This window comes from Dunckerocampus dactyliophorus, chromosome 19, assembly GCF_027744805.1.
Source record: "Dunckerocampus dactyliophorus isolate RoL2022-P2 chromosome 19, RoL_Ddac_1.1, whole genome shotgun sequence".
Taxonomy (NCBI): domain Eukaryota; kingdom Metazoa; phylum Chordata; class Actinopteri; order Syngnathiformes; family Syngnathidae; genus Dunckerocampus; species Dunckerocampus dactyliophorus.
The window spans coordinates 8,247,538-8,272,498 of NC_072837.1; the positions used below are offsets into that span (position 1 = coordinate 8,247,538).

The 24,961-nt window shown below is 41.2% G+C and overlaps 1 protein-coding gene across 17 annotated transcripts in view; it reads left to right on the plus strand.

The window, feature by feature from the left end:
• Positions 1-24,961, plus strand: part of LOC129172466 (neurexin-3b) — a 296,454-nt gene that overhangs the window by 60,582 nt on the left and 210,911 nt on the right. For 14 of the 17 annotated variants that reach the window (XR_008567019.1, XR_008567020.1, XR_008567021.1 and 11 more), the window contains 2 exons: positions 21,364-21,665; positions 24,042-24,086. Coding sequence is in view for 13 of the 17 variants with exons in the window: in XM_054762202.1 (XP_054618177.1) it covers positions 21,364-21,665; positions 24,042-24,086 (347 nt within the window). In the remaining 4 variants the exon portion in view is untranslated. The remainder of the gene's footprint in view (positions 1-21,363; positions 21,666-24,041; positions 24,087-24,961) is intronic. The other 3 variants (XM_054762207.1, XM_054762210.1, XM_054762211.1) reach the window with 2 other exon arrangements.

Genomic DNA, 24,961 nt, shown 5'->3' on the forward strand with positions numbered 1-24,961 from the left:
TGGGTGTACTAAGCAGGGATTAGGCGTGATTGAAGTGCTGACGTGAGAGTTCTTCTGCCGAGGCCTCTTATCCTCTGCGGTCCCCCAGAGAGACCTCTCATTGCTGGGCTTCACCAGCAGTTTTGGACCTGGTCTCTCGAAGGACTCCCCATGGAAATAGCCTCTCTTCACGCCTCTATGCCTTATCCCCAATAGCTTTTGAGCCTTTCCGAGATAGATGTGTGGCTTGGTCCTGATAGAGCTCTCTGCTGGCCGGAATGCAGCCCAGCTTTTTAATTTTTTATACTTTCTCCCTGCTACTTTATATCAAAAGCCTGAGCCTCCTCTGACAGGTTCTTTGCCCATGCTCCTTCTCTTCCCCAGGTGACGCTTAACAAAAGGGTGTCACGGCCTATTCCAGCTTTGCTTCATGATTTAGCATGGACCACATCAGTGAAGGCTAATGAGCTTAATTGGCCCACTTCGCTCTCCCTCTAAGGTGTTCCAATGTAACAACCCAGAGTTTTAAGGATGTTGCCGTTCACTCCCGTTGTCACGTTGTATGATCTCGCTTGGAAGGTCAGAATGTTTTTCTTTCATGTACCGTACGCTTGCAGCACTCCATAGTGGCGGGAGCGCATACAAATGAAGAAGGGAGTACATGTCAAGCTGTCTTGCTCGAGTAAGTTGTGCCAGTCACTTTGCACGGCCTAAATCTTAATTACATTCGTCTCCCGTCCACTGCTGATGGGGATTAACACATAAATGAGTGGGAAATGCGTGCTGTGGCATGCACATGGCATATTGTGTGCTTTATTCAACCCCCCTTCACCTGACTTGTGCAAGTGAGTTAGTCTTTGAAGTCAAGCAGTAGAAAAAGAAAAGAGGAAGAGGACTGAAAAACCCTATTATGTGCAGAATGTAGCGCTGGCCTCAGGGGCTAAAAGTGGGAATATTCATGACACTGCTTGTTTCAAAGTTTGTTGATTTAGCCAGTATTTGGTTTATTCCTCTTTGCTTTCCTTTCCCTGCTTGTGTTCTTACACCGCATGTGTTTGCTCAATAAAACACAATGGTTACTTTTCTTTATCCCCAAATAACACCGGCATCTGCTCTGCCGCCTTTAGAGGAAATTCACACCATTTTTCACAATTTTGTTCCCGCACTTTTTGCTGCACAGTGTACCTGACAATCAGTGTTTACTCTTCTCCTGAGTGACTCTGGCTGACTTTGAAAAAGACGGGAAAGTTCTGTTTACAACCCAACTAAGGGAACACTTCAAATAAGCTGATGATGCCTTTGAAGGCACCCTTAAAGAACTTACTGTAAATTGAACGGTCAAGCCAGAGACATTTCTTGTAAACTGATATTTTTGAAATTTCATTCATTACATTTAGTCAAATCTAGGTCTGCAGCTATTGATTATCCATCCATCCATGCATCTTCTATGCCACTTCTCCTCATTAGGGTCGCGGGGGTATGCTGGAGCCTATCCCAGCTGACTTCGGGCGACAGGCGGGGTACACCCTGGACTGGTTGCCAGCCGATCGCAGGGCACATATAGACAATCAACCATTCACTCTCACATTCATACCTATGGACAATTTAGAGTCACCAATTAATCTAACATGCATGTTTTTGGAATGTGGGAGGGAACCGGAGTACCCGGAGAGAACCCACACACACACGGGGAGAACATGCAAACTCCACACAGAGATGCCCAACGGAGATTCGAACCCAGGTCTTCCCGATCTCCTGACTGTGACTGTGTGGCCAACATGCTAACCACTAGACCACCGTGCGGCCCGCTATTTATTATTATTATTATTAATATAGATTAATTTGTTCCCTTAATTGAGTAATTGGATAAAGTGCACTTTAGACCCTCAATAGAAAATGTAAAACTGACACCACCATAACAGCTTATGTGTAAAAATAACTTCACCACGACTGAGACATAATAAAAACACTCAATCTTCATTTTTAATGACAAACGCGGATTGTTTATTTTTAGCATTGTGAAGTGTAAAATGAAGTTAACCACGGTCAAATTCCGAACTGTACAACTGAGCAAAGTAATTTGTGAATTGTATGCTGACGTACGGGATGCTGATACATTTAATACGAGTCATTGCTGTCCATGTTCGGTATATTTAACTACTGACTATTTAGCGATTGTGCATGTTTTTGTTGTGATGACCCTGAAATATGTTACTAACATCCCGTTTGTCCAGCCAACTTGCACATATTGTTTGAAAATGTGTCATTTTCAAATGCATGGGCTGAAAGCTCTTCATAGTGTTCGGTGAGAATTAGACTGGAACCACACTGTGTGACTTCTAAACGACCTTTCCGTTATTCTTCCCCCCCTCTTTGCTGTTGATTTTTCGGGAACTGATGGCTCCTATTACACATTGATGGTGCGGAAATTGAAACTGAAAGTTCTATAAAAGAGCCCCATTCACACAAGCGTGCACACACCCACACACAGCTAACATACCCGTTTGCTTTTGAGGTCATCTTTAGTGACTCACCAGTCTGCGTATTTGAGTATTTTCTGGGTTTTTTTGTCCTCCACTATTAAGTACAAAAATAGTCAACCTCTGGAGTTTTACTTAATGGACTACTGCGATCCGTCTCTCGGTGAGGTCATCCTTGGTGTGGTTTGTGAGAGCGTGTCTCTGTGGTGAGCATGTGGTTTCGCATCCAAGCCTCCAGTGATAAGATAAAAGCACAGGCTTTGAATCCTGGTGTCTTTGCGCTGTCATTTTATCCATTATGCCCCCCTAGCTCGCTTGTGCACTTGACAAGTTCATCCAGCCACAGACATGTTTTTTTAAACAACTCTACTCAAATATTGGGACAGTGTTGAAATGTGAAGTTAAAAAGAAGGAAGTTCAAATAGCTTTGCTTTATACTCTCTGGCAAGCTGTATATTTCCATCATTTAGGAATGCTCTGCGGCGGTAGAATCTGGAGTGAGCCTTTTTTACATATCCATTCTGTGATGTTGTATAATATTTTGGCATTCCCTGGACTGGACTCTCATTCGAGCAGGCTTCATCAATTCATGCTCAAATACTGGATAGGGTATCTCCAGTCTGAGGGGACTGATAGTTTGGCAGTGGACACGGGACGCAATGAAGGAACTACTTGATGGAGGAGAACAGTACCAGACAACTTTGCAGCATTGTTACAGATAGCTTGGACAAACAGTGTATGATGACGATTCTGACTAGCAGCACATGACTTATATGCTTTCCACGTGTGGATGCCAACTTGACTAACAGCCAACTATTTGTAGCAAGGAGTGAACATATCCACGTGTAAGACTTTTACCATATACGCCATGTACTGGTCAACTTGAGAGCTGTACTTTTACTCAGATTTCAGTCGGCAGAGAGCATGCAATGGGTAGCTTCTCCCGGTACAGAGAAATTCATGGTATTAGAGACGGTGCAGGATACAAAGTATTTAACCTCCAAACAAACAGTTTTACTGCCTAAGAATATTCTCATTCATCCGAGTCGCTGTCCTCTCAGGCCTGAGTCCAGTCCTGTTTCATCCAGTTTCAGAAGCAGTCCAAGCATGTGTTTTTTACAAAGTACAAGGAGCTTCACTCATGATTTAATACAATATTCATCACATATTCTTGTATTTATACCCCCATTACTATGTATTACGTCTTCTGGCATTTACTCCTGCATTCTGATTCTTACCAATTTGTGTGTAATTATTTCCTTCTTTTTTCATTCTTCTTTCCTTTTTTTTGGTTAAAAAATTAAAAGATGATCAATTATTTAAAGCTGGAGATGTGGATTGGGGCTAAACAATCTTTCCTTCTTCCTACTTTGAACATGATCCATTATACAAGTGGAACTATTTAATCACTCACTGTAATTAATAATAATCATTTTATGAGCATGTGTAAAATAACCTAAATAAACTATGACATGGAAAAAACATTCTCTACAGACCACTACTCTGCTTAGTACAGCAGCTTTAGTGGCGGTCTGCTAATTTTTCAGCCCCATCAGATTAAATATGCAACAGATATATCATGATAAATACTGTGCCTACAAATCTTTTGGTCATTGGAATTCAGCTCATTCCCTTTACTTGACATCACTACTGTGAATGTTTCAATTGCACTTTTTTGCAAGAGTAAATGATACAATAATGCATTTTGTCATGAGAGTTAATGTATTTCAACAAAACACCGCCTTACTGTAACCACCGTACCATTTGGAAACAATCACGTTCAAGTGTTTGCTGCAGGTTTTCATGAGATATCCCATATTAGACGCTGTAAATGATCGACAGTGCGTGAAAAGGACTTCAATTTCACCTTGTACCTGATCGATTTGACATTCTAAAACAGGCAGCCATAAGTTTATCTTCCGCACAATACAAACGGGGCACAATTTTGTTTCATCCATTTACCAGTTGGCCTCTGGCATTTGTTCCTCTCTCTTGTATTTCGAAAGCTCCCGTGAGATTGAGTGCTCGCACAAAGGGATGCTGAACTGAGCCAAATAAAGAGTGTTTTCACTTGATTAGCACAAAAGAGCAGACGCGGAGAAGGAGTGCGCGTCGCATTGGAAGGGTTATAGAAACAGTTTGGGTAGCTTACACATCCGTCCTTGTGCTCTGAGAAGATCCACATGCTGAAAAATAAAACCGCAGTTCCTGGATTCGTTGTCTTATTTTCGGTGACTTGGGATGCAGCCATTGTCTCTTCTCATTTATTGTTTGTTATAGTCTCACTCCTCCGCGGGCAGTCGCCCCTTCAGTGTGGTGATTTATCCCTTCATCTCCAGGGTGTCATTGAAGAGGCCCGTTTGGCTCTCCAGACTAATAACCGTTGCAGAGATGGAGAGGGGATAATGTTATTGACTTCCGAGCAAGATGCAAACTGTGTGAGTGCGTGCACGAGTGAGGGACAGAACGAAGTGAGATTTTGCATGATTTCACACTGGCAGTGCTTTCATGTTTCAAGTTTAAATGTTCAGTGTTTAAGGGCTCAGCCTTGCAGCTGGGAATCTCAGTGTAGGTTCTACAGGGGGCCCTGAAGACTGTTGTGACCGACGCATATACGCACGTTTATGCAGTATTTGTTCAAGTATCAATATGCGGAGTAAAACTTGAACTTGACTGTGTATGAGCCAGTTTAAGAAACTACAAGCATACTGTGTGTTTTTTTTTGTTGTTTTTTTTTTTTACAAAGTAGAAGGGCCGCATGGTGGTCTAGTGGTTAGTATGTTGACCACACAGACACAGTCTGGAGATCGGGAACACCAGGGTTCGATTCTCCCTTGGGCATTTCTGTGTGGAGGTTGCATGTTCTCCCCGTGTGCATTTTCTCCGGGTACTCCGGTTTCCTCCCACATTCCAAAAACATGCATGTTAGGTTCATTGGCGACTCTAAATGGTCCATGAATGAATGTGAGTGTGAATGGTTGTTTGTCTATATGTGCCCTGCGATTGGCTGGCGACCAGTCCAGGGTGTTCAGTGATCCCACATTATGCTACTCAGTAAATCAAATCTGTGCATTGGTGCTAAACATTGCGACAGCAAGAGGAGTGAGAGATCCGATGAAATAAGATACAGACAAGACAAGCAAACCCGACCTATATAGTCAAGAAATGATTTCAGTATTTTAATATTTTAATCTCCTATTTTGAATGGCACATATTTTGGTGCTGGCTGATCAGTTCAGGAAATCCACTGACTAATTGCATGCGAGTTAAGCGATCCCACGTAATGCTACGCAATGGCGCGAAACATTGCCACTCTAACTACAGAGATAAACGAGAGGAGAGAAGGGAATCGGGTGACACAGAAGAAGGAGTGAGCTATACAGGGAAAGAAGATAGATAATGAGTGATAGATACAGATAAAGAGGGCAGCAAGACGAGTGCGCGATACGGGGAAATAAGAACTACACCGAGTGAGAGGACAGCAAGGTGAATAAGCTGGAGACAACAGAAAAAGAAAAACACATGGAGCTCTCTGAGAAGCGAAAAGTGGAGAGCAGAAATATGCTGGGGACGTTTGCTGGAAGACATTTTCTGTAAGTGGACCTATTCGGTTTTTAAGTTGAATAACCCTGCCATAGAATGTCACTCATTTAACTATAATTGGTCGTATTAAAATCATTAATTACAATATGTTCATCCATCCATCCATCCATCCATCTGTTTTCTATGCCGCTTATCCTCACTAGGGTCGCGGGCATGCCGGAGCCTATCCCAGCTGACTTCGGGCGAGAGGTTGGGTACACCCTGTACTGGTCGCCAGCCAATCGCAGCTCCTCTCCTTGTATAGATCTTTTTCCACCTCACCTTTTACATGTTGACGCTTGCAATATTTCCTTTGCTTACATTTTGACATTTAAATTGTGTTCCCTGGGCCCACTTACTGTGTGAAAAGGTGTTTATGCAGTGTTAATAAAAAAGCTGAAAAAAAAATCATAATATTAAAAAAATAAGGTTAAAATACGATTAAAATGTAATAAAATGAAGGAAATGGGAAATATGTTTTATTTGAAAAAATGTAAAAACAAAATGTGGTCCCTATTTTCTTCATTTGATTGTTTTTTTATTTTTTATTTTCAAATAAATAATACAATTTAAAATAGATCTTATGGAATAAGTGGGGACATGAAGTAAGAATAAGTAAAGCAAGGCATTGAGAATAAATATCCATATAAATACTGGAATAAAAGTGTTAAAAATAAATGCCCCTGGTGACTACACGAGGAAATACATGAAATACTTCCATGTAGAGAAAAGCCCTTGCTGGTCCACAGATGGCATTGTACTAACTGGTGTTTCTCAACAGTGATAGTAATAGTGGACAGATGTCTCCCTATAAATAGCGAGTAACTGCTACCCTTGGTGGCGCTGACTGTATTTAGTGTGAAAGCGCTGCATGCAGTGATGGTTGAGTGGGATTTCCAAGCAAGCATTCTGTTGGCTGATTTTTGAATAAACAGAGTGTTGGGGAATTGTAGGCCTTTTCAACATAGTTTTGTTCCGTAAACCAAATGTGTGTGTGTGTGTGTGCTTGTGCATAGGTGTGCTTGTTGGATGCCTAGTGATTATCCCTGGTCTTTTTCCAAGTGCTTTATTCACACCCTTTCCTTCCTTGTTTGTTTGCAATCAACAGCAGTCAAAGGTTAAAGGGAGAATGGTAGAAAACCATGAGAATAATCCATCCTTTCTCTTATCTCTGGAAGGAGCGCATCCATTCAAAGGCCTAGATACGGCGCAGGCACACACACACTGTTACGTGAACAGGGTGAGAGATGCATATTGTTTTGGCTACAGGCTACAACTGGTTCTAGCTGGATTTAAAGCCACAGCAGAGTATTTTTTCTTAGTCAAAGACCAGTGTTAATGTTTCCTTGAGTCATCTGCCTTGTTACACGTGGCCCTTGTTTGATTCTTATTTTAAGCACACGTTAAGTGGCTTGTAGTGCTCCATAATGTCATTTTCGTCCTGAGATGGACAGTAATATGAACAAATCACTTCTCACCCCCATTTTAAAATAACCCTTGATGTTATTGGCTGCTGAAGCTGGGTCGCAGTTCAATGCTGATGCGGGTGTTCAGTCGTTAACCCCCTTTTTGGCACCTTGCTCTTCCGCACCATCTAGATTATATTACCGTTAAGGGCTCTTTCACAATGAGTCATGTTTATTTCATTGTCCTTTTTTTTATGGCTCTGCTGTTCCCCTTTTAACCCGTCACCCGCACAGCAAGCTGCTAAATGTTCTGCCTGTACACAGGAGAGTAAGTTATAGAGGTAATAAATATTAGATGGCCTCAGCTTTGACTGGGAATGTGTGCTAATCTGTGTCAAGGGCCGAAGAGAATCCCGGAAGCTTCCCTCCTCCCTCACGCAAGCTCCAACGTGGTCTCACTCCACCAAAAACTGGTAGAGATGGCACAAAAAGTTAAGATATAGCGGTGTCGCAAGATCTCGCAAGATTAAAACGTGACAAGTCTCATTGGGCACTAGGCCTGTGACGATAATAAATGACTCAAGTAATCACACAGTAAATGAAATATACTGCCATACGCATGCATGTCTGTTTTCCTCGCCTCCTGCATCCAAACAGGCAGGAAGAGGGTTCACTCTGTGCGTTGGTTTCAGCACCTTGGCGCGTTTGTTCTATACAACAATGGCTTGAACGGAGTGAGCCCTTGTGTCAGTCATACTGTTTCTTTGTGTCGGTGGGTGAAGTGTAGAAGAGCGTAAAGTAGTAGAAATTAAATTAATAGATTGCAATATATCGTCATAAATTTTTTTCTATTTTTTAATTGTACTTTTCCTAAAGTAATGTTAAAATCTCGTCTCGTCTCGTTCTCGTGTATCGTGACACCCCCATTAAGATCACTACTGAATTGGAATGTGGTTATCTTCAGTCACAGTCTGATTTGCATAATTGGCCATGTTTTGAGGCAAATGTCCACATGAATACGGACATTTTAAAACATTTTTTCCTATGTGTTTTGGTCTCCGGTCTGCACGCAAACCTAGTTTTTTCTCCTTAAAAACGGAGCTTTTGAAAACGTTTTGGTTTGTGTCATAATGTGCGACATTGTTTTCAAACGTTATTCAACAACAGATAAGAGTCGCTTTAGTGACAGATACGAATATCCACTTACCGTTTTTCTTTGTCTTTCTGTTTATTTAGACCACACATACATGCATAATAACGACGTTGTGATTTTCGGAGTGTCAGTGAATGCACGTCTCCGTCGTCGGGTGACAATGAGGAAGTGTCCTTTCCAGGACGAGCTGTTTGTGAGTTGGAGATACATGGATGGTGTTGGAATTGCACTGCTGTTGATGTGTTCAGGTCAGAATAATGACGTTAATGATGCTAAAAAATGTTGCGTAATCAATGAAATAAATTAGTTAACGCCCTTAACGCGCTTTTTTTTACAGCCCTACTTATTGTACAGCTAATGTCTCACAAAATTGATGAACAGATGTGTTATAACGCACGACCAAGCCAGTTGTGGATAAGTACCCGAGGCCTCTGATCGGCCAAAATTACAATGAGGTGCGTTGAGAAGCAGAGTTACGATGCCATCATCTGTACAGAGTTGTAACGACAGGCTACACGGGTAGTCCCATTATAATGTATTCATGAGTGAGGGCCAACAGGCAGCACCAAATCCGACAAAGAAAAAGGGTAGCACCAAGTCTATTTATGGAGGTCCAAATGTATTCATGGCAGGCTGCCACAAATCACAAATAATTAAGTGTACAGGAAGCACTGATCTTCCACCAACATGAGATGTGTATATACTGTGTATTTCCAATAACAGTATGTATTGTTAGACGTTCACAAAAACCATTTGTTTATTTTGTGCGTCTTGGTCAACATGAACGCTGGCCGTGGTTTCATAAAGAATCGTTGCCCGGGTTTTGAAACAGCATGTGTCTTTGAGTAATGAAAACCGTGGCGTGCCGCTTCCTGCTCCGTGCTCCTATCCAGAGGCAGCATGTGAGCTGACACAGAAGGATGTGGTGAGGTGGAGGCACAGCCAGGCTTCTGACAGGAGAGATAATAGCCAATAAGGCGCTGCCACTCTGGATGACTGACGGGCTCCTGGGATGGCCCCACCTGCCTGTTTCTTCACAAATATGTGTTGTGGCCATGCTTGTATCAGGGCAAAATACATATATATATATTATACATATGTGTTCACATTATTAACACAAATAACCACCATAGCTGGGCCTTTCTGTGTTGCTTAAAGTGCAGAAAAGCCCATTTTGATATTCAGCATGTAGGGGCAGCTTGAGTTTCTCGTGCTTATCAAGATGGTGAAATGCTGAATGGTGGAGAATACGAAACCATCACACTTCCATCACATTCAATTTAGGCTCAGGATGGCAGCTGTCATGGTCCTCTGAAGCAATATTTGGTATCCAGGAGCCCTGCTGTCAAAGATGGTTTGATTGCTGACAGACATGCATGGAAACGTGTGTTTTGATCCATTTGCAGCCATTATAACTCCTTGACAACTCTGAGTTCTCCAGCATGTGCATCCCAAACACTACTCATGGCCACTGTTACTATTAAAAGTAGATCTCTTCCATCATTCATTTCCCTTTCATTCTTGTCCAAATTCAACCTCCACTAATTCTCTCTGCACAATTTCCCTTAGTTGTTGCAATTTAACCACATGCACCTGCCCCAGCCGCACGGTGGCTGAGTGGTTAGCATGTTGGCCACACAGTTGGGAGATCGGGAAGATCTGGGTTTGAATCTCCGCTAGGGCATCTCTGTGTGGAGTTTGCATGTTCTCCCCATGCGTGGGTTCGCTCCGGGTACTCCGATTTCCTCCCACATTCCAAAAACATGCATGTTAGGTTAATTGGTGACTCTAAATTGTCCATAGGTATGAATGCAAGTGTGAAAGGTTATTTGTCTATATGTGCCCCGTGATTGGCTGGCGACATGTCCCGGGTGTACCCCCTCTTACGGCTGAAGTCAGCTGGGATAGGCTGCAGCATACCCCCGCGACCCTAATCAGGATATGCGGCATAGAAAATGGATGGATGGATGGCACCTGCCCCCGTTCTTCAGACACCCTCCATCCTCAGACCTTTCCACCATCCCCCAAACTGTCACACCGAACACCATCACTCACTGCCATGTGACACCACCATCAGCAACGAATAAGGAGCCTTTGCAACGCACATACACACGAACACGTGAACACGTGACCGTCATATAACAACCCTTGAGCCATAGAGTTAGAGCCGTGGACCCTGCAAGCGCATTAATGTAGAATAGAATAGAAAATAATAGCGTCTATTTACATTGCCTTCAAAACCTTGTTGTTCTCAACATGACCTTCATAAAATCATCAACTACACAATGAAGTTGGAGGCTTGAGTCGTATGAGCAGTCTATAATAACGACACAGGGAACTTTCATATTTGAATTCACAGTTGCAATTATCGATGACGGCACACATCAACCTGTGGACCCCATCCATTAATCAATTGCCAGCATAATGAGTATAATCATATTCTTCAACTGTAATTACCAGTGCCTTTTGCCTTTTGTGGAGAAGTAGATGTACAATAGACAGCTTGATTCTGTCTGCTGTAAAGAGCAAATGTCGTTATATTCAGCTTTTCTACTTTCAGTGGTAGGACTCCTTTAAAAAAAAAAGAAAAAGACTATTGCACTGCATCTCAGTAATATAAATGATTAACCTAGGAATCAAAGCTAAAACAGCTAGAGCCATAAGGCAGTGTCCCCGCAGGACTGCAATCTATTTGTGGTTTGCCATGATGTATGTGCATGTAATGTTGGAGAGAACAATAACATTGTGGGAGAGACAAAAAGTGAGTAAAAAAACTGAAAAGCAAATGTTTACAAATGCAAATCAACTGTCGTTTTATTCGTGTCACAAACAAGATGGAGCCGGCTCGGACTGCTTTTAGATGGGGGAGGGGCTGACACCAGCACCCACTGTTCGCTGAGAAGAGCGATACGTGCTTTCCTGTTAGTCTCTAATCAGACGAGACAGAGTCGCTAGTCTTGTTTTTTAAAAAGAGATATAGATGTAGATATAGGTGTAAGTTATGGTAATGGTTGAATTCACCTCGAACATGCACACAAATTACACCGGAGCACGCCACATAACACAGTTCACTGTTCCGCATGTCCAAAAAGGAGTAGAAGAAGAAAAGCGTATTTAATCCTCCCCCTCATCTGTTTCACATCAAATGCAGTGCATTTGTTCACCTCCTGTATTCCAAATGTACTTATTGTCTATATAACAATATAGTGCATTGATAGTCAAGGTTTATACTTACTGTAAAACTGTACAACAGACTTAATGGTGCTAATACATTTATATAATGGCAGATAAAAGAGTTGACAGAGACACAGTTTGATAATGAGTGCGTACAGATGGTGGAAGGTGACGGAGGGACAAGAGTTGCTAAGCTGGCAACACTGATACTGCCGTCGTCTTATTTTTGACAGTCCAGGCGCATATGAGGTGTGTTAAGATGCCATCAACTGTGCAGACTTCTAATGACAGGCTACACTTATGGTCCCATTATAATGTGTTCATGAGGGAGGGCTGGGGTAGCACCAGATCTGACAAAGAAAAAAGGTCTGTGGGCGTCCAAATGTATTTATTGACATGCAGTCCCATTATAATGTGTTTAGGGCAAACAGATTGCACCAAATCTATTGACATTTATTTGTGGCGACCACCACAAATAAATGAATGTATGGGAAACACTACGGTACAGTTAATCAAGGCAGGAATCACAAGTTTAGGGCAGTGGTATGGGACCCCAAAGTGGGTGACGGATCCATTCTGGGTGTGTCGCAGATAGTCAAAAATTACATTAAAATATGTAAAATACAGCCAATACAGTTTTTCAAACTTCAAATTAAGCAATATTTTGTCCTCTTCCTGTACGGTACATATTCATTGCACAGTTATAAGTGATTTTAAGGTCTTACTTTGTGCAATTTTAATATTTAATTTTAATTTACGCATTATTTGTGTGCACGCAAACATGTTCTTCCTCATGTTATTGACATATTGCCTTCATACATTCCTGTAAATGCACTGTAAATGGGCATGTACTTATGTGTGTTAATACCGTATTTTAAAAGATGACATTGCCGTTTTTATAAAACAAACACATGTGCTTAGGTTTGATTTAAATAAAACTGTATATAAATGAAATAAATACATTCATGACAACATAAAGAAACAATATAAAAAATAAAAGTGTAAAAAACGGATTACAAATGAATAAAAATGACTTCAATAAAAGTGACAGGGCAATCACACCGGGCCAGGTCTAACTTACTTGGGCCTTGGACTCCCCTGTTCTCCATTCGCTCATTCTGGCTTTAGCACAGCAGTTCGTCATCCAACACTGCATTACTCCAACTTTCTTGACTTTGTGGATTATTTTCAGTCGTTCTGGTTATTCCTATCGTGCAAGGCGGCGGTTACCATGAAAAACTGTCAGAAGAAACCATTCCGCTGATTGTATTGCACGTCCAATTGGGCACAATGACCATTTGCGTCTCGCCGAATCTGACTTCTTACTGTGCTGGGGCCATGACCGTGTACTTCGCTTGAGTCACACTAGTCAACCAAACCAGACTTGATTTGTCAAGCAATCCCAGCACGTATTTCCTTGTGCAAGTGTGCCCTAAGATTCTCTGGGGAGCTTTCAAAAGCCCCTCTATTGCTGGTTCTTTTCGTCTTCCACTCTGATTTGTAATTCTCCCAATACTTCTGTCTTCCAAACTCACTGTGTCCTCTTTTTTTTTTGTATGCTTCCATTTCTAGCTTTCTTTTGTCGACTCTTGCTTCCTTCGTGTCACTTTTGTTTATTTCCATGTGCCTTAGTCTGTCTCTGTCTGACTCTTCCTTCGGTTTGCGGTGCAGGCGTCAGAGGCCATCTCAAACAGGTCATTTGTCAGGTTACGTCAAAGCCTTGATAAGAGAACAAGTGAAAGGGTGACAGTTCCCCTCAACCTCTCAGATATGTCATGTGGCATCTTGAAAATATATTGGGAGAGGCGTAGCTTTTGCATATAAAAACATCATTGATGAATGTTCTCGGAAAAAATGCTTGCATTAAATTAGATGTGTTGTTACCTCAAACACTCACCGCGTTCGCATGATTCAATGTTACCAATCTTCCTTCGTCATAAGCCTGTCTTGACAGTCCAGCCTTCTTTAGAAGAGGGACATCACCCATGATGCTCCAAATTCATTTGACATGCCGTGGCTTGTCATCAAGCTTGGAGCTGCCTAAGATGCAGGGTTAGCATGGCTCCTCTGTAAGAAAACACCATTTTCATGTTCAGGAGCACCAGGCTAACATTGTCATTGTGCTATAACTTATCGGTTAATGAGGCAATGACTTTGACTGCTTCCTGTAGATTAGGGGTGTCAAACTCAATTGGCCAACCGCATTTTGTTAGATTTGGGCATCGTTTGGAATTTGAACGATTCCAATCCGTCATTTTGATTCCGGTTCCTGTTGATTCCGGATTCCGATTCTTTTCAGGAGTAGGGTCATAAAAGTTTGGTGTAAACAAGGGCGCTAACCAAAGTTCTTGGATGAAATGTCTGAATGTCTCTATGATTTTTACAAATGATATAAACTTTTTATGAATGACTTAACTATGAATTTCTCACAGGGCTATTTTCAACCAGTATGAAAATATCAAACCATTGAACTTGAAAATAAATCTTTTGAAGTCTCTTTACGTAGGACGAGTACGAGTACACCTTCACAGATTATTTTGATTTTTGAAAACCTCAAGGAAACAGTCACACATCTACTGTTGTTTATGTGTTGGAGAGTGTCTGATGATGCAGAATAGACAAAGTGTAACTTGGTGAATGGAGTAACACTTAACGCATGGTCTGGTCATTTTTCTTAAACAACTGCACAGCCTTACGTTAGCTGAATATTTTAATTGGCCACTGTATTTGCAGTATAAAGTATTATTTTTTTGCTGTTTTAATGTTGGCATAAGCTCGACGTAAGTTATTGTTTTACTTACCTGACTGGTTGGACACCGTGAATTCGGGGGTGTTTAACATGTTAGTGGCGCACCCGCGTTTGCATGATATGATGGCGTTGCGTCCACCGTTTATTTTTTTGCAAAATTTCAGCTAGCTAAACTTTCGAGCGCCGTTGAAATCGACAAACACAAATGATTCCTGTCGCTTCTTCTTCGTTGGTCTTATGCGGACATTTTTTCCAGTCTGCGGGCTGGTCTATTACCAAAGATAAAAAAAAAAAAAATTGAATAAAATGAATCGGAATGTTAGTCCCGGTTCTCATCGGACTTGATGCCCAACCCTACATTTTGTGGTCCCCTGCTTGACGTCAAGTGTGGCACAAGGAAGCAGCTATTTTACCGGGCAAACAACAGTAGCACTGAACCCGCATTGAGCTTGTCACACAGTGAAATGAACAGGCGGCATCACTGGACAGAACACTAACTACCATCGGGGTGTGAACACAAAACTGACAACACAACATGTAACAAGTAAGGGAACACACATAGGGCAACTACTGCTAGTGCTACTATGGGGAATAATGACAACTATGTCAAAAATAAGTGTAGCAAAGCATGCTGGGAAGCCGGAAGCACTCCCAGCAACGGAAGTGAGCTACTGAGGAGTAGCTAATATCGCAAATAGAATGTACTGTAGCTCTCTATTTTTAGTTTTCAATCTTCTGGCTTTTTCCTGCAAATGTGGAGCAACCAGCGTTTTCTATGTTGGATGTCAGCACAAATTGACAGATTTCATCTCTTGGGGACTAGCTGTATTGCTCCTTGCCCTTTGGGGAAAATTCTTGCAGCACTGTACTGTATATATTTTGTTTTTGCTTGCTTTACAGCAATATAACATGTCTTGCTAAAGTAAGAAAATATTATGCTGCAAAACAAAGAGCTGAGTTTAGTACTCAAATCAAAGGATGCTTAAAATGTACTGTACCGAGTGCGGTAGACTTTATCCAAAACTCAAGTTAAAAATGGTCGTAATATTGAAAGAAGTACTGGTAATCATGGTCATCGTCCCGTACCCAGCAAGGAGTCCCTGTCTGTTGGGTATCGACGTATCAAAATGATGCGTTTATGTGAATTAAAAACCTTCCTGAGCTGATTTGTCAAAATACGTCTTCTACTGTATCTATCAATTTTCTGCACCAGTTTGGTATGCTGTGATGACCATAAGGAGGTTGAAGGTTGGAGCTTTGAAAGATGATTGAGTTCTCCATCCACTCCATGGCTCTTGGGGTCAACCTTTGGTGGGGGCGGGGGGCAGGCAACCTCACCGTCAGTGAGCCCAGGCTGTATAGCGGTGTTGAGCCGAAGAGAATGGGAGATGGGAATGAAAGAGCTAATTGCTTCCACTGGATTTTGAAATCGAACCCGAGCCCCTAAGCGATGCGCTATGCTGCTCGCAAATGCAATATTGATGACCATGGCGAAAATAAGGGAAAAATGACCCAGCTTCATGATCAATATAAAAGCCACAGATTTGTGCAGAACGTGTCTCAACAGGGCAATATTATAAATAATTTGCCGTTTTTTTTGTTTTTGAATGGATCTGTATACACTTACCACCGGTTTAATATTGCTGAGGTACACAAATATTTCATTATATCCATTTTCATTGCATTATTCATAGCAAAATATTATATTAATGACAGCTGGGAAATTGTAGCACGGTGATTCATATTGGTTTTGAAGGCTTATGTTATCTGGATTGTGATTTATAAACTATGCTTAAACAGGGTGAATGGGTGATTGTTGGCCGATCCACCGCGTAAATAAACAAATAAGTGTCGGTGTGCATCCACCAAGGGCCACATACTGAAAAATGAAAGGATGTAAGGGCACCTTTCGAAGGTATTTTAACCAACATATGTAGACGTGCTAAAAAGTCACATATATTGATTTATAGCTCAAGAAAAAGCCGCGTCTCAGCTTTGTGATCTACTGTAGGTGAAAAGCGTATCACTATGCTCTGTTATGCCATTTTTGCTGTATTTTTAGTTCGCAAATATTTTACCTTTCTTCTCTTCTCAAGTAATACATACTTTATTTATGATACAACTTTATTTTGTTTTGTTTGTTTGTCATATTAAGACTTAAAAATATAATTTTTTTTTCTTTAATATTTCAGTATTCTCGTATTTCTCTAAATTCAATCCTTTTTTTATTTTATTCTCATAAAATGTCAGCTGTTTTTTCATTTCTGTTTTTTTAAATTTATTTTCCAACTAATTTTTTCTTGTCAATTTTCTTCTTGTAATTCCTCCTATTTTGACTTTATTCTCATGACGCAACTTCCTCTGCAGCCCAATTTTCCTGAAAATTACAGTTTTATTTGTTGTTTTGTTTGTTTTTCATGTTATGACTTTCTTTAATATTTCAACTTTGTGCTACTAAAATGACTAACGAATAATTTTCCTCGTAATGTTTACGTTATTCTTGTACTCATGAGATTACAACTTCCTCCCTCTTAATAGTTTGACTTTGTTCTTGTAAAATTACTGCAGATTTTTCCACATATTTATTGTCTTTTTTAATTTTCTTCTTAGAATGTTCCGCAAATGGCCCCCGGGCCGCACTTGGGACACCCGTGATCTAGCGGCCTCATATATTGAAAGGCTTAATGCGCAGTTGTAGGTTTAAAGTGACTAACTGACTCATTTCTTTGTATAATCCCGATTCAAAAGAGAAAGTTCATATGCTACAAGCAGTCCGCCGGTGTATTCATGCAAGGGGCATGCATCCATAGTGGCGGGTGGATGGAAGGACAGTCGCTATTGTGCTGAATGCCTGATTCCTTCAGCTAAATGATGGACATTTGCGCAGATAAAGGCTTTATTTTTGTTGTGTATCCTTCTCCCTGTTATAATAATCGCTACTATTTTTTCACCTGGCGGGGAAGGTATTTTTCATAGGGCTTTTGTTGTTTCTCATTTTTCCACTCCTCCGTGCCAAAGGGATGATTTTGGACTGACCGGCATCAACATCCCCTCATCTCGCAGCCTTAGTCAACTTTCATTTTTTCCTCTCTCTCCTTCATTCCCGGTGTCGCGTTTTCTCACTTTCAGTATCTCTCTGCCGGCTTGACCACGATGCCCTCCCATGTTTACATATCGCCTGTTCCAAACCAACAAACTGAAACTTTTCAGCTTGCAGCCCATGTGCTTGCTCTCCCCTTCTCATCTGTCTATTTCCTCCTTCTGTGACTTCTATGTGAGTGTACATACAGAAGAAGAGATATGGAGGGTGCAAAGGAAATGATGTGACTCATAGCGATAGTCTTGTTTGCAGGTAAGGATGTATGTTCTCTGTTCCCTATCGATCTCTAAAATATGCCCATGAGATCAGTCTGTGTACACCAGGGGTGTCAAACTCGTGCCATGGAGGGCCGAGACACTGCAGGTTTTCTTTCCAGCCAGTCACTAAAGCAGGTGATTTTAATGATCAACACCTTCAGTTTGAGGGAAGGAGCTCATCAATGAAATCACCTGCTGAAGAAACTGGTTGGAGAGAACACCTGCAGCGTCTCGGCCCCCCAGGGCACCAGTTTGACACAAGTGATGTACACTATCATTCTATTTCATTTGTGTAACGTTTCATAAAGAAGTTACTGTATTTGCCCAATTGGTGGCCTCTGCTCTAATAGAATTCATCTTGGGATGAGGTAGGTTAAAATCAATAAACACCTCATCTCAAATAACCTTATTTTCCATCAGGGAAAGAGTCCACTACAGTGTGGTGGCACCAGAATGAGGCAAAAATGAGGTATAAAAACTCGCATACAAGTTTCTCCGCTCGCAGTCCACAGAGCAACAAAACACGTCCTCATTAGCCACCACTAACGACGAGGTTCATCCACGAACACCGTCATTTTCGTCATGGCTAGCAGAACATGAACTGAGAACATTGCAGAACTGGCAAAGTTTAATGGCAAAGTTGCTGAGAGCACTTCAACTGAGATTGGTGTTATCTTCCATATGACAGGTGAGACTTATGGGTTTGGTTTTCCGTTCTTCAGTGATATTTCCTTTTGTTGTGCTCTTATTTTGTTCTCTCCGTTTCCTGTTTTGCACGGTTTTGAGTTGTCTTGACTTTGTTGTGAAGCAGCTACGGGTCTCAGCTGTTCCTTGTTAGTAATCAGCAGGTTTCTGATGCACAGCATTGTCAGTTGGATAATGCCGGACCATTATATTGGTGTGGGATTATTGGAAGTGATTTCAATGGTGAGTTCATGCCATTCTGTACTTCTACTTTGCTTTGGACTTTTGAAGTTTTAGATTTTGTTGTGCCATGCCGCTCTTAGTGTGCTCAGTTTTGGACAACACCTTTTTCGACTACACCAGCTGACATGGCTTGGCATCAACAAATAATAGCAAACCATACTATAACACATACTATTTGACGCAAACCTGTATTTAATTTGATGTCTGTTTTTAGAGTAGTACGAATACATGGAAAATGAATTGTTCAATGTATTTTTTTGTGCAAAATAACACAATTAACAAAATAAAGTAACAATTTTCAATATTTTTAGTCCAGGGCTATGATAGCACAGGTGTAGCCAATTTGCAGCACTATTGTACTTTTATTTACAAAGCACATCCACTCAATTTGCTCCTTACAGGCATGTTTGAATACAAGACGTACTTGAGCTACTCAACATCAGCTGGTGAGCTACTGCTAGCATACGAGCTACCTGGTTGGGACCCTTGTGATAGAGCCACGACCTTTAAGGCTGGACAAAATACGTGTTTATGTTTAACTTATACACACAACTAGTGGTTTGAAGACAAACCAGAAGTATTACAATGATAAGAGAGCAAGATTAAGTGACACTTTAAAAGTCAAGTTAGCATGACCCCCATGAACGTGATAGCCACAGCTCACCCATGGGACAAAAACGAGCTAGCTAGCCACCCGGCAAAGAGACAGTGATAGCCAGGCAAAATGTGTAAACAAAAATGCCAGAAAGTCGAATGAGACTGAAACGTGAGCGATGGACATTTTTTTGATTAAAATAAATAAATAAATAAATAAAAAATAAGAATACTGATCTCTCGCAGTGTATTACTGTAATAACATGACAAAAGGCACACCATATTATACGCTAACCACACAATGCACCCAAACGGAGGCTAAATTATGGCGTAAATTTCCGACGTTAACCAAAAACACGCTAACTGAGATTCCGCTGTATATATTGCACCTGACTAAGGCGCAGGACCAGCCAAACTACAAAACCTATTAAAAAAAGTGGATGTATTTATTCGGGACATTGCAGTGAACAGCCTGATAATTCTGTACAAACCGTAAATGAGCCAAATTTCTGGCATAGTTGCTAATTTTCATCTGTAGTCCAGACACAGTAAAATATGGTACTATTAAATCAGGGGTGTCCAAAGTGTGGCCCGGGGGCCATTTACGGCCCGCGATTGCTTTTTTTTTTTACTGGCCCTCGGCACATTCTAAAAATACGATTAAACAATAAAAAAAAAACAGTAAAAATGGGGGGGGGGGGGGGGGGGGGGGGGAGCAGTAAAAAAAAAAAAGTTGTAATATAAGAAAATAAATATTAGGAATTTTAGGAAAATTAGGTTGAGTAAATGCTATGTTATGATAATAAAGTCAAAATTAAATGAGAATAAGTCATATCAGTATGAGGGGAAAAAAAAATACTAGTAGAACGTTAGCATTTGTACAAAAAAAAAAATAATTAAAAAACAGCCTAAAAGGAGAAACGGTCCATAATAATAATATGCTTTGTCACTGATAAAATTAATGGGTTGTTTAAAATAAAATAAATAAATAAATAAATGTAAAAGCGGCCCTGGCATCTTTTGATTTTTTTTCGTATGCGGCCCTTAGTGGAAATAGTTTGGACACCCCTGTACTAAATGTTACTGATTTGGTACCGGTATCTGATGACATGTAAACGAAATGCCACTCTACCTATACAGTAGATGATACTCAAACAATGACCCTTCGCTCTAATAAATGCTGCGCCTCACCTCAAACAGGCCCTTCCCTTCTGTCTATCTAGAGTATCTATCTTGCTGTCTATCTGTTTTTTTATCTTATTTTCATGTCTTTCTGTGGTTGTGGCTGAACTGAGCTGGGTTACTTAGAAATGTGTCATGCCTACCCATCCCTGACCCCCTTTCTCCCTTGTCCTCGCTTTACTTCCTGTGGTGATCTAGGGGGAAAAATGGGCCCAGGAAGTCACTTTGCAACACCGAAATGTTGTTAAACTGTCAAATTATGCTCATTTTGGATTCATGTAGACCATTAGTTGAGGGTGGCTTTCCATGGGAAGGAGTCTCCGTGAAATGGAAAGCCACAGTTATGCAAACAGGGTTTTTTTTTTATCATCCAAACTGAAGGACGGAATAATCAAAAGTGTAATTATGGTGAACAGTTGCTGTTTACTTGATGTGACCTTTTCTACATTGCAAAGCAGTTCTTTTTAATGAGGCTGCGTCATGATTTATTCATTTATCAACATGGAAGGGACGCTTGGTGTGTTTACTTTGCAGTAAGGCTGAGCATGACTGTTTGGATTTATTTGTCATGCTATTAAGACGCATTTTAATTCAACCTTATAACAGCACTGGTGTGGAATACATGGATGAATGTTGGAAAACAGACACACAAAACACTCGCTGTCAATGAATGAGTGATTATTTCTGTCAAGACAGAGCGTCTGATTCAGGATGTGATTGACACAGATGCACCTTGCAGCAAAATATAACATTTCCACTCCTCCCTCTTGTCATTTTCAGCGAGGGAGGAGAACGTGGCCACCTTCCGAGGCTCTGAGTACTTCTGTTACGACCTGTCGCAGAACCCCATCCAGAGCAGCAGCGACGAGATCACACTGTCCTTCAAGACGTGGCAGCGTAACGGCCTCCTCCTCCACACTGGGAAATCAGCAGACTATGTCAACCTGGCGCTAAAAGATGGAGCCGTTTCCCTCGTCATCAATCTGGGTTCCGGGGCCTTTGAGGCCATCGTCGAGCCCGTCAATGGAAAATTCAATGACAACGCCTGGCACGATATCAAAGTCACACGCAACCTGAGACAGGTAATCGGGGGCGGGGGGGAGTGGCGATGATGATGATGATCATGATGATGATGGATGGAGTTTGGAGACGGGTCGGATTTTTTTGTGTGGGAGGGGTCCGGGCTTTGAAATGAGCTGTGTGAAGTGACAGAGCTGGTTTGAAAAATGTCACCATGTTCTTATCAGTTGTCATTGCATCGCCTCAGTGACGGACACCATCACATTTTGGTTGACCTTCTTTTAAGTCATTGTTTGATTTCTCCTCTTGCTGAAAATGTCTAAAGCAAAGCAGTTTGCCGGTAGAAACTTACACTACAGTTGTTACTTGATTGTCCTTATATGCTTAATCACTCTTGGATTCCTGTCGAGCTGTTTCCTTCTATTTGCTTTCAGACACACAATATGGACTTTGACTCCAAAGCCAGATGGAACGCACTTTTCAGATCCTATTAATGTCGTATTTATAGCCGGGCTGATCCTGATGCTTTGCCATCAAACTAGTGCATGAGTGTGCATAAGCAGATTTTATTACGGGATAAATGCAATTTTGGGTTTTTGGGTTTTAGGATGGAGCTCGAGTGCACAGTGGAACCTTAATATTGGAATAGGAAACCTCCTCGTAAGAGCTCATTTCATCCAGCATCAAAGGTTGAAAGGCGTGTATTGCTTTTTCTTTGGCGTTTTGTTGCTGCTTTGCAACTCGCCCCGGTTACTGTGTGTTTCAGTTAACGTCGGAAATTTACAGCAACGTTTTGCCTCGGTTAGCGTCTTTCTCGTGTTATTGATACGCTGCGTAAGTCCAACATTGTTCTTAGTGTATTTTATCACAAACCAACCTTGCTAATACGTGTCCTGTATTAAGCCGCGTCACCCGTCTATGACGTCATCAGCGGTTGGCTCTGTGCTTCTACAAGTCTCCGCTTTTCTTTTGATAAAATAAGCTACAGTGGAGCCAAAGAAACATGACAGTGCCAGCATTTTGATCAAAAAGGTGAGAAACGCTGTTGAATTCAAGAAATAACTCCTAGCATAAGACAAAGGTGGTGTCCGAGTGGATCTCGCTGCCTCGTAGCCGTATTGTCTTCGATCAAGGTAAAAGTGACGTTAAATGTTCATTTATGTTTCATTCCGTGTTTGGAACAAATTGATTGGATTCATTATTTCTTATGAGAAAAAATGTAAGTGTTGGCTACAGTCAGACCTTCTGGAACAGATTAATAACGCTAACCAAGGTTCCACTGGATTAATATTGTGGTGTTTAAATTATTTTTACACCTGAATGACCATGTTGAAACGATGCCTGCACGTTTACAATTCAGCATTCACAGCCTTGAAAATTTGTGAATTTTTGGTCCCAACAAAATTCCAAATAAGTACATTTGTAAAAATCTCACAGTAAGCTGTTTTTTTCCCCACATAAAACTCATCTCAATAATAAATAATCATTAATTAATAACTATAATAAATATTTAACTAATCACACAATAAATGGAAATGAACTCGGTCATTTTGCCAGCTTCAATATATTGCCATGTGCATGCGTGTCGGTGTACTCTGCATCTGTTTCAGCACCTTGGTGCGTTTGTTCCATAGAACAACAGCATGAATGGAGTGAGCACTTTTTGTCAGTCATACGGTGTCTTTGTCTCGGTGGGTGGAGGCGGGCCTCCCGGAGTGCAGAATATAATTCTATTATTTCTCCGTGAGAACAATCGAATGGGAAGTGGAATGTGTTCGACTTTTAAGGTTCCACTGTCAGACGAAGTTGCTGAACAGGGCTGGTGTTGACTGGCGCTAATGCTAACTGCAAAGCGAGAGGTTGTCCATATAATGCGTCAGCAAAACCATACGAGTACAGCAACCGCTGATTTCACATTTTCACTTTAGCACCACAAGTTAGCATTTACAGTAGGCTATACTGTATGTCGTTAAAAACACCCACAGGGTAGGTCTTGGAGCTGCTTTCTCCTTCTACTTGACGCGCTCTATTCTGCCCTTGCTTTTCACTATCATTTTCTTTCCACTTTGAAAGCCGCTATTATATTCAGGGTGAAACAAACACTACATGTTCTGTCGGGATTTGTGCTGTCCTACAAACATTTCTATCTTCAAGTCCCGCATTTTGCAGTTCTGCTGTTGATGCAGAACTCTGACATAGAAGATTTTAATTAGGATGGCGTCTGAGAATCTCTCGTACAAGTCAAGTAGTGTTTGTTCACCTCACTAACTCATCCATCATACAAGTCATGTTTTACTAACCGATATCTAACCAACTAATGTACTAACTAACATCCTAATTTTTCATCATTGCTTTGATTTGTTTTCTGTCCATCCTTATTAACAGCCTTTTTTGTTCACTATTCTTTTGATTTCCTTTCTTCCCCTTTTTCTGGAAAGCAATCAGGCATTGGACACGCTATGGTAAACAAACTACATTGTCTGGTAGATATCATTCTTATTGTCTTTTTTTTGGGTTTGCCGTGTGTTCCCTCCCCCTCTCTTCTTTTATTCGTTCTTTTTGAGTTCCATCCTAGACACTCTTATCAAAAAATGAGGAGATGGGTTTGTATTACCAGGCAATTCTTTCTTCACTTCTCAATTTCCTCCCTGACCTGCCAACAACCTTCTTCTTTACCCCACAAGTCCCCATCCTGTTATTTTTTTTTCACTTTAGCTTTTACTTTTTTCTCTTTGTTCCCTCCCCCACATTAATGCAGATTTGTAATTAATACAAAATTTACCTCTATGCCTTTTGCCAGGGCAACTTACTTTTTTTCTTTGATTTGTTCACACAAAAAGTCCCCATTTTTTGTGAGGACTGTCGTCCAGAACTGACAGAAGCTTTCCACAATCCCAGCAAAGATGGTGACCTCAACACCGAGCCCTAAAACGAGAAACTACCTCAAACTGGAAACCCTTAACCTTCATTGCGGGAGCTCTGACAGTTGTTTCCAACTCACTATGGCGCATGGCATGCCCACACATCATCCACGTATCATAATCCATGCAACCCCAAATTAACCACTAACACAATAATTCATTCACTCACCTTCCATTCTTCACTTACCACCCATTTTGCCCTCCCTGTGTGTTTTTGTAGCATGCTGGTGGACGTGTGTGTCTTATCTAACCCCCATCGCCTTACCCCTGGGCCCATATGCACAACATTTTGAAGAATATGCGTACTGCTAGGATTTTTGGTCTGGTCCAGTGACTTAAAGCTCTACTTGAGCGGAACCGAATCAAAGATCAGCAGTAGCTATTCTGAGAAAAGATTTGAATATGGGCCTCGGTCTTGAATGCGCATGAGACTCTGC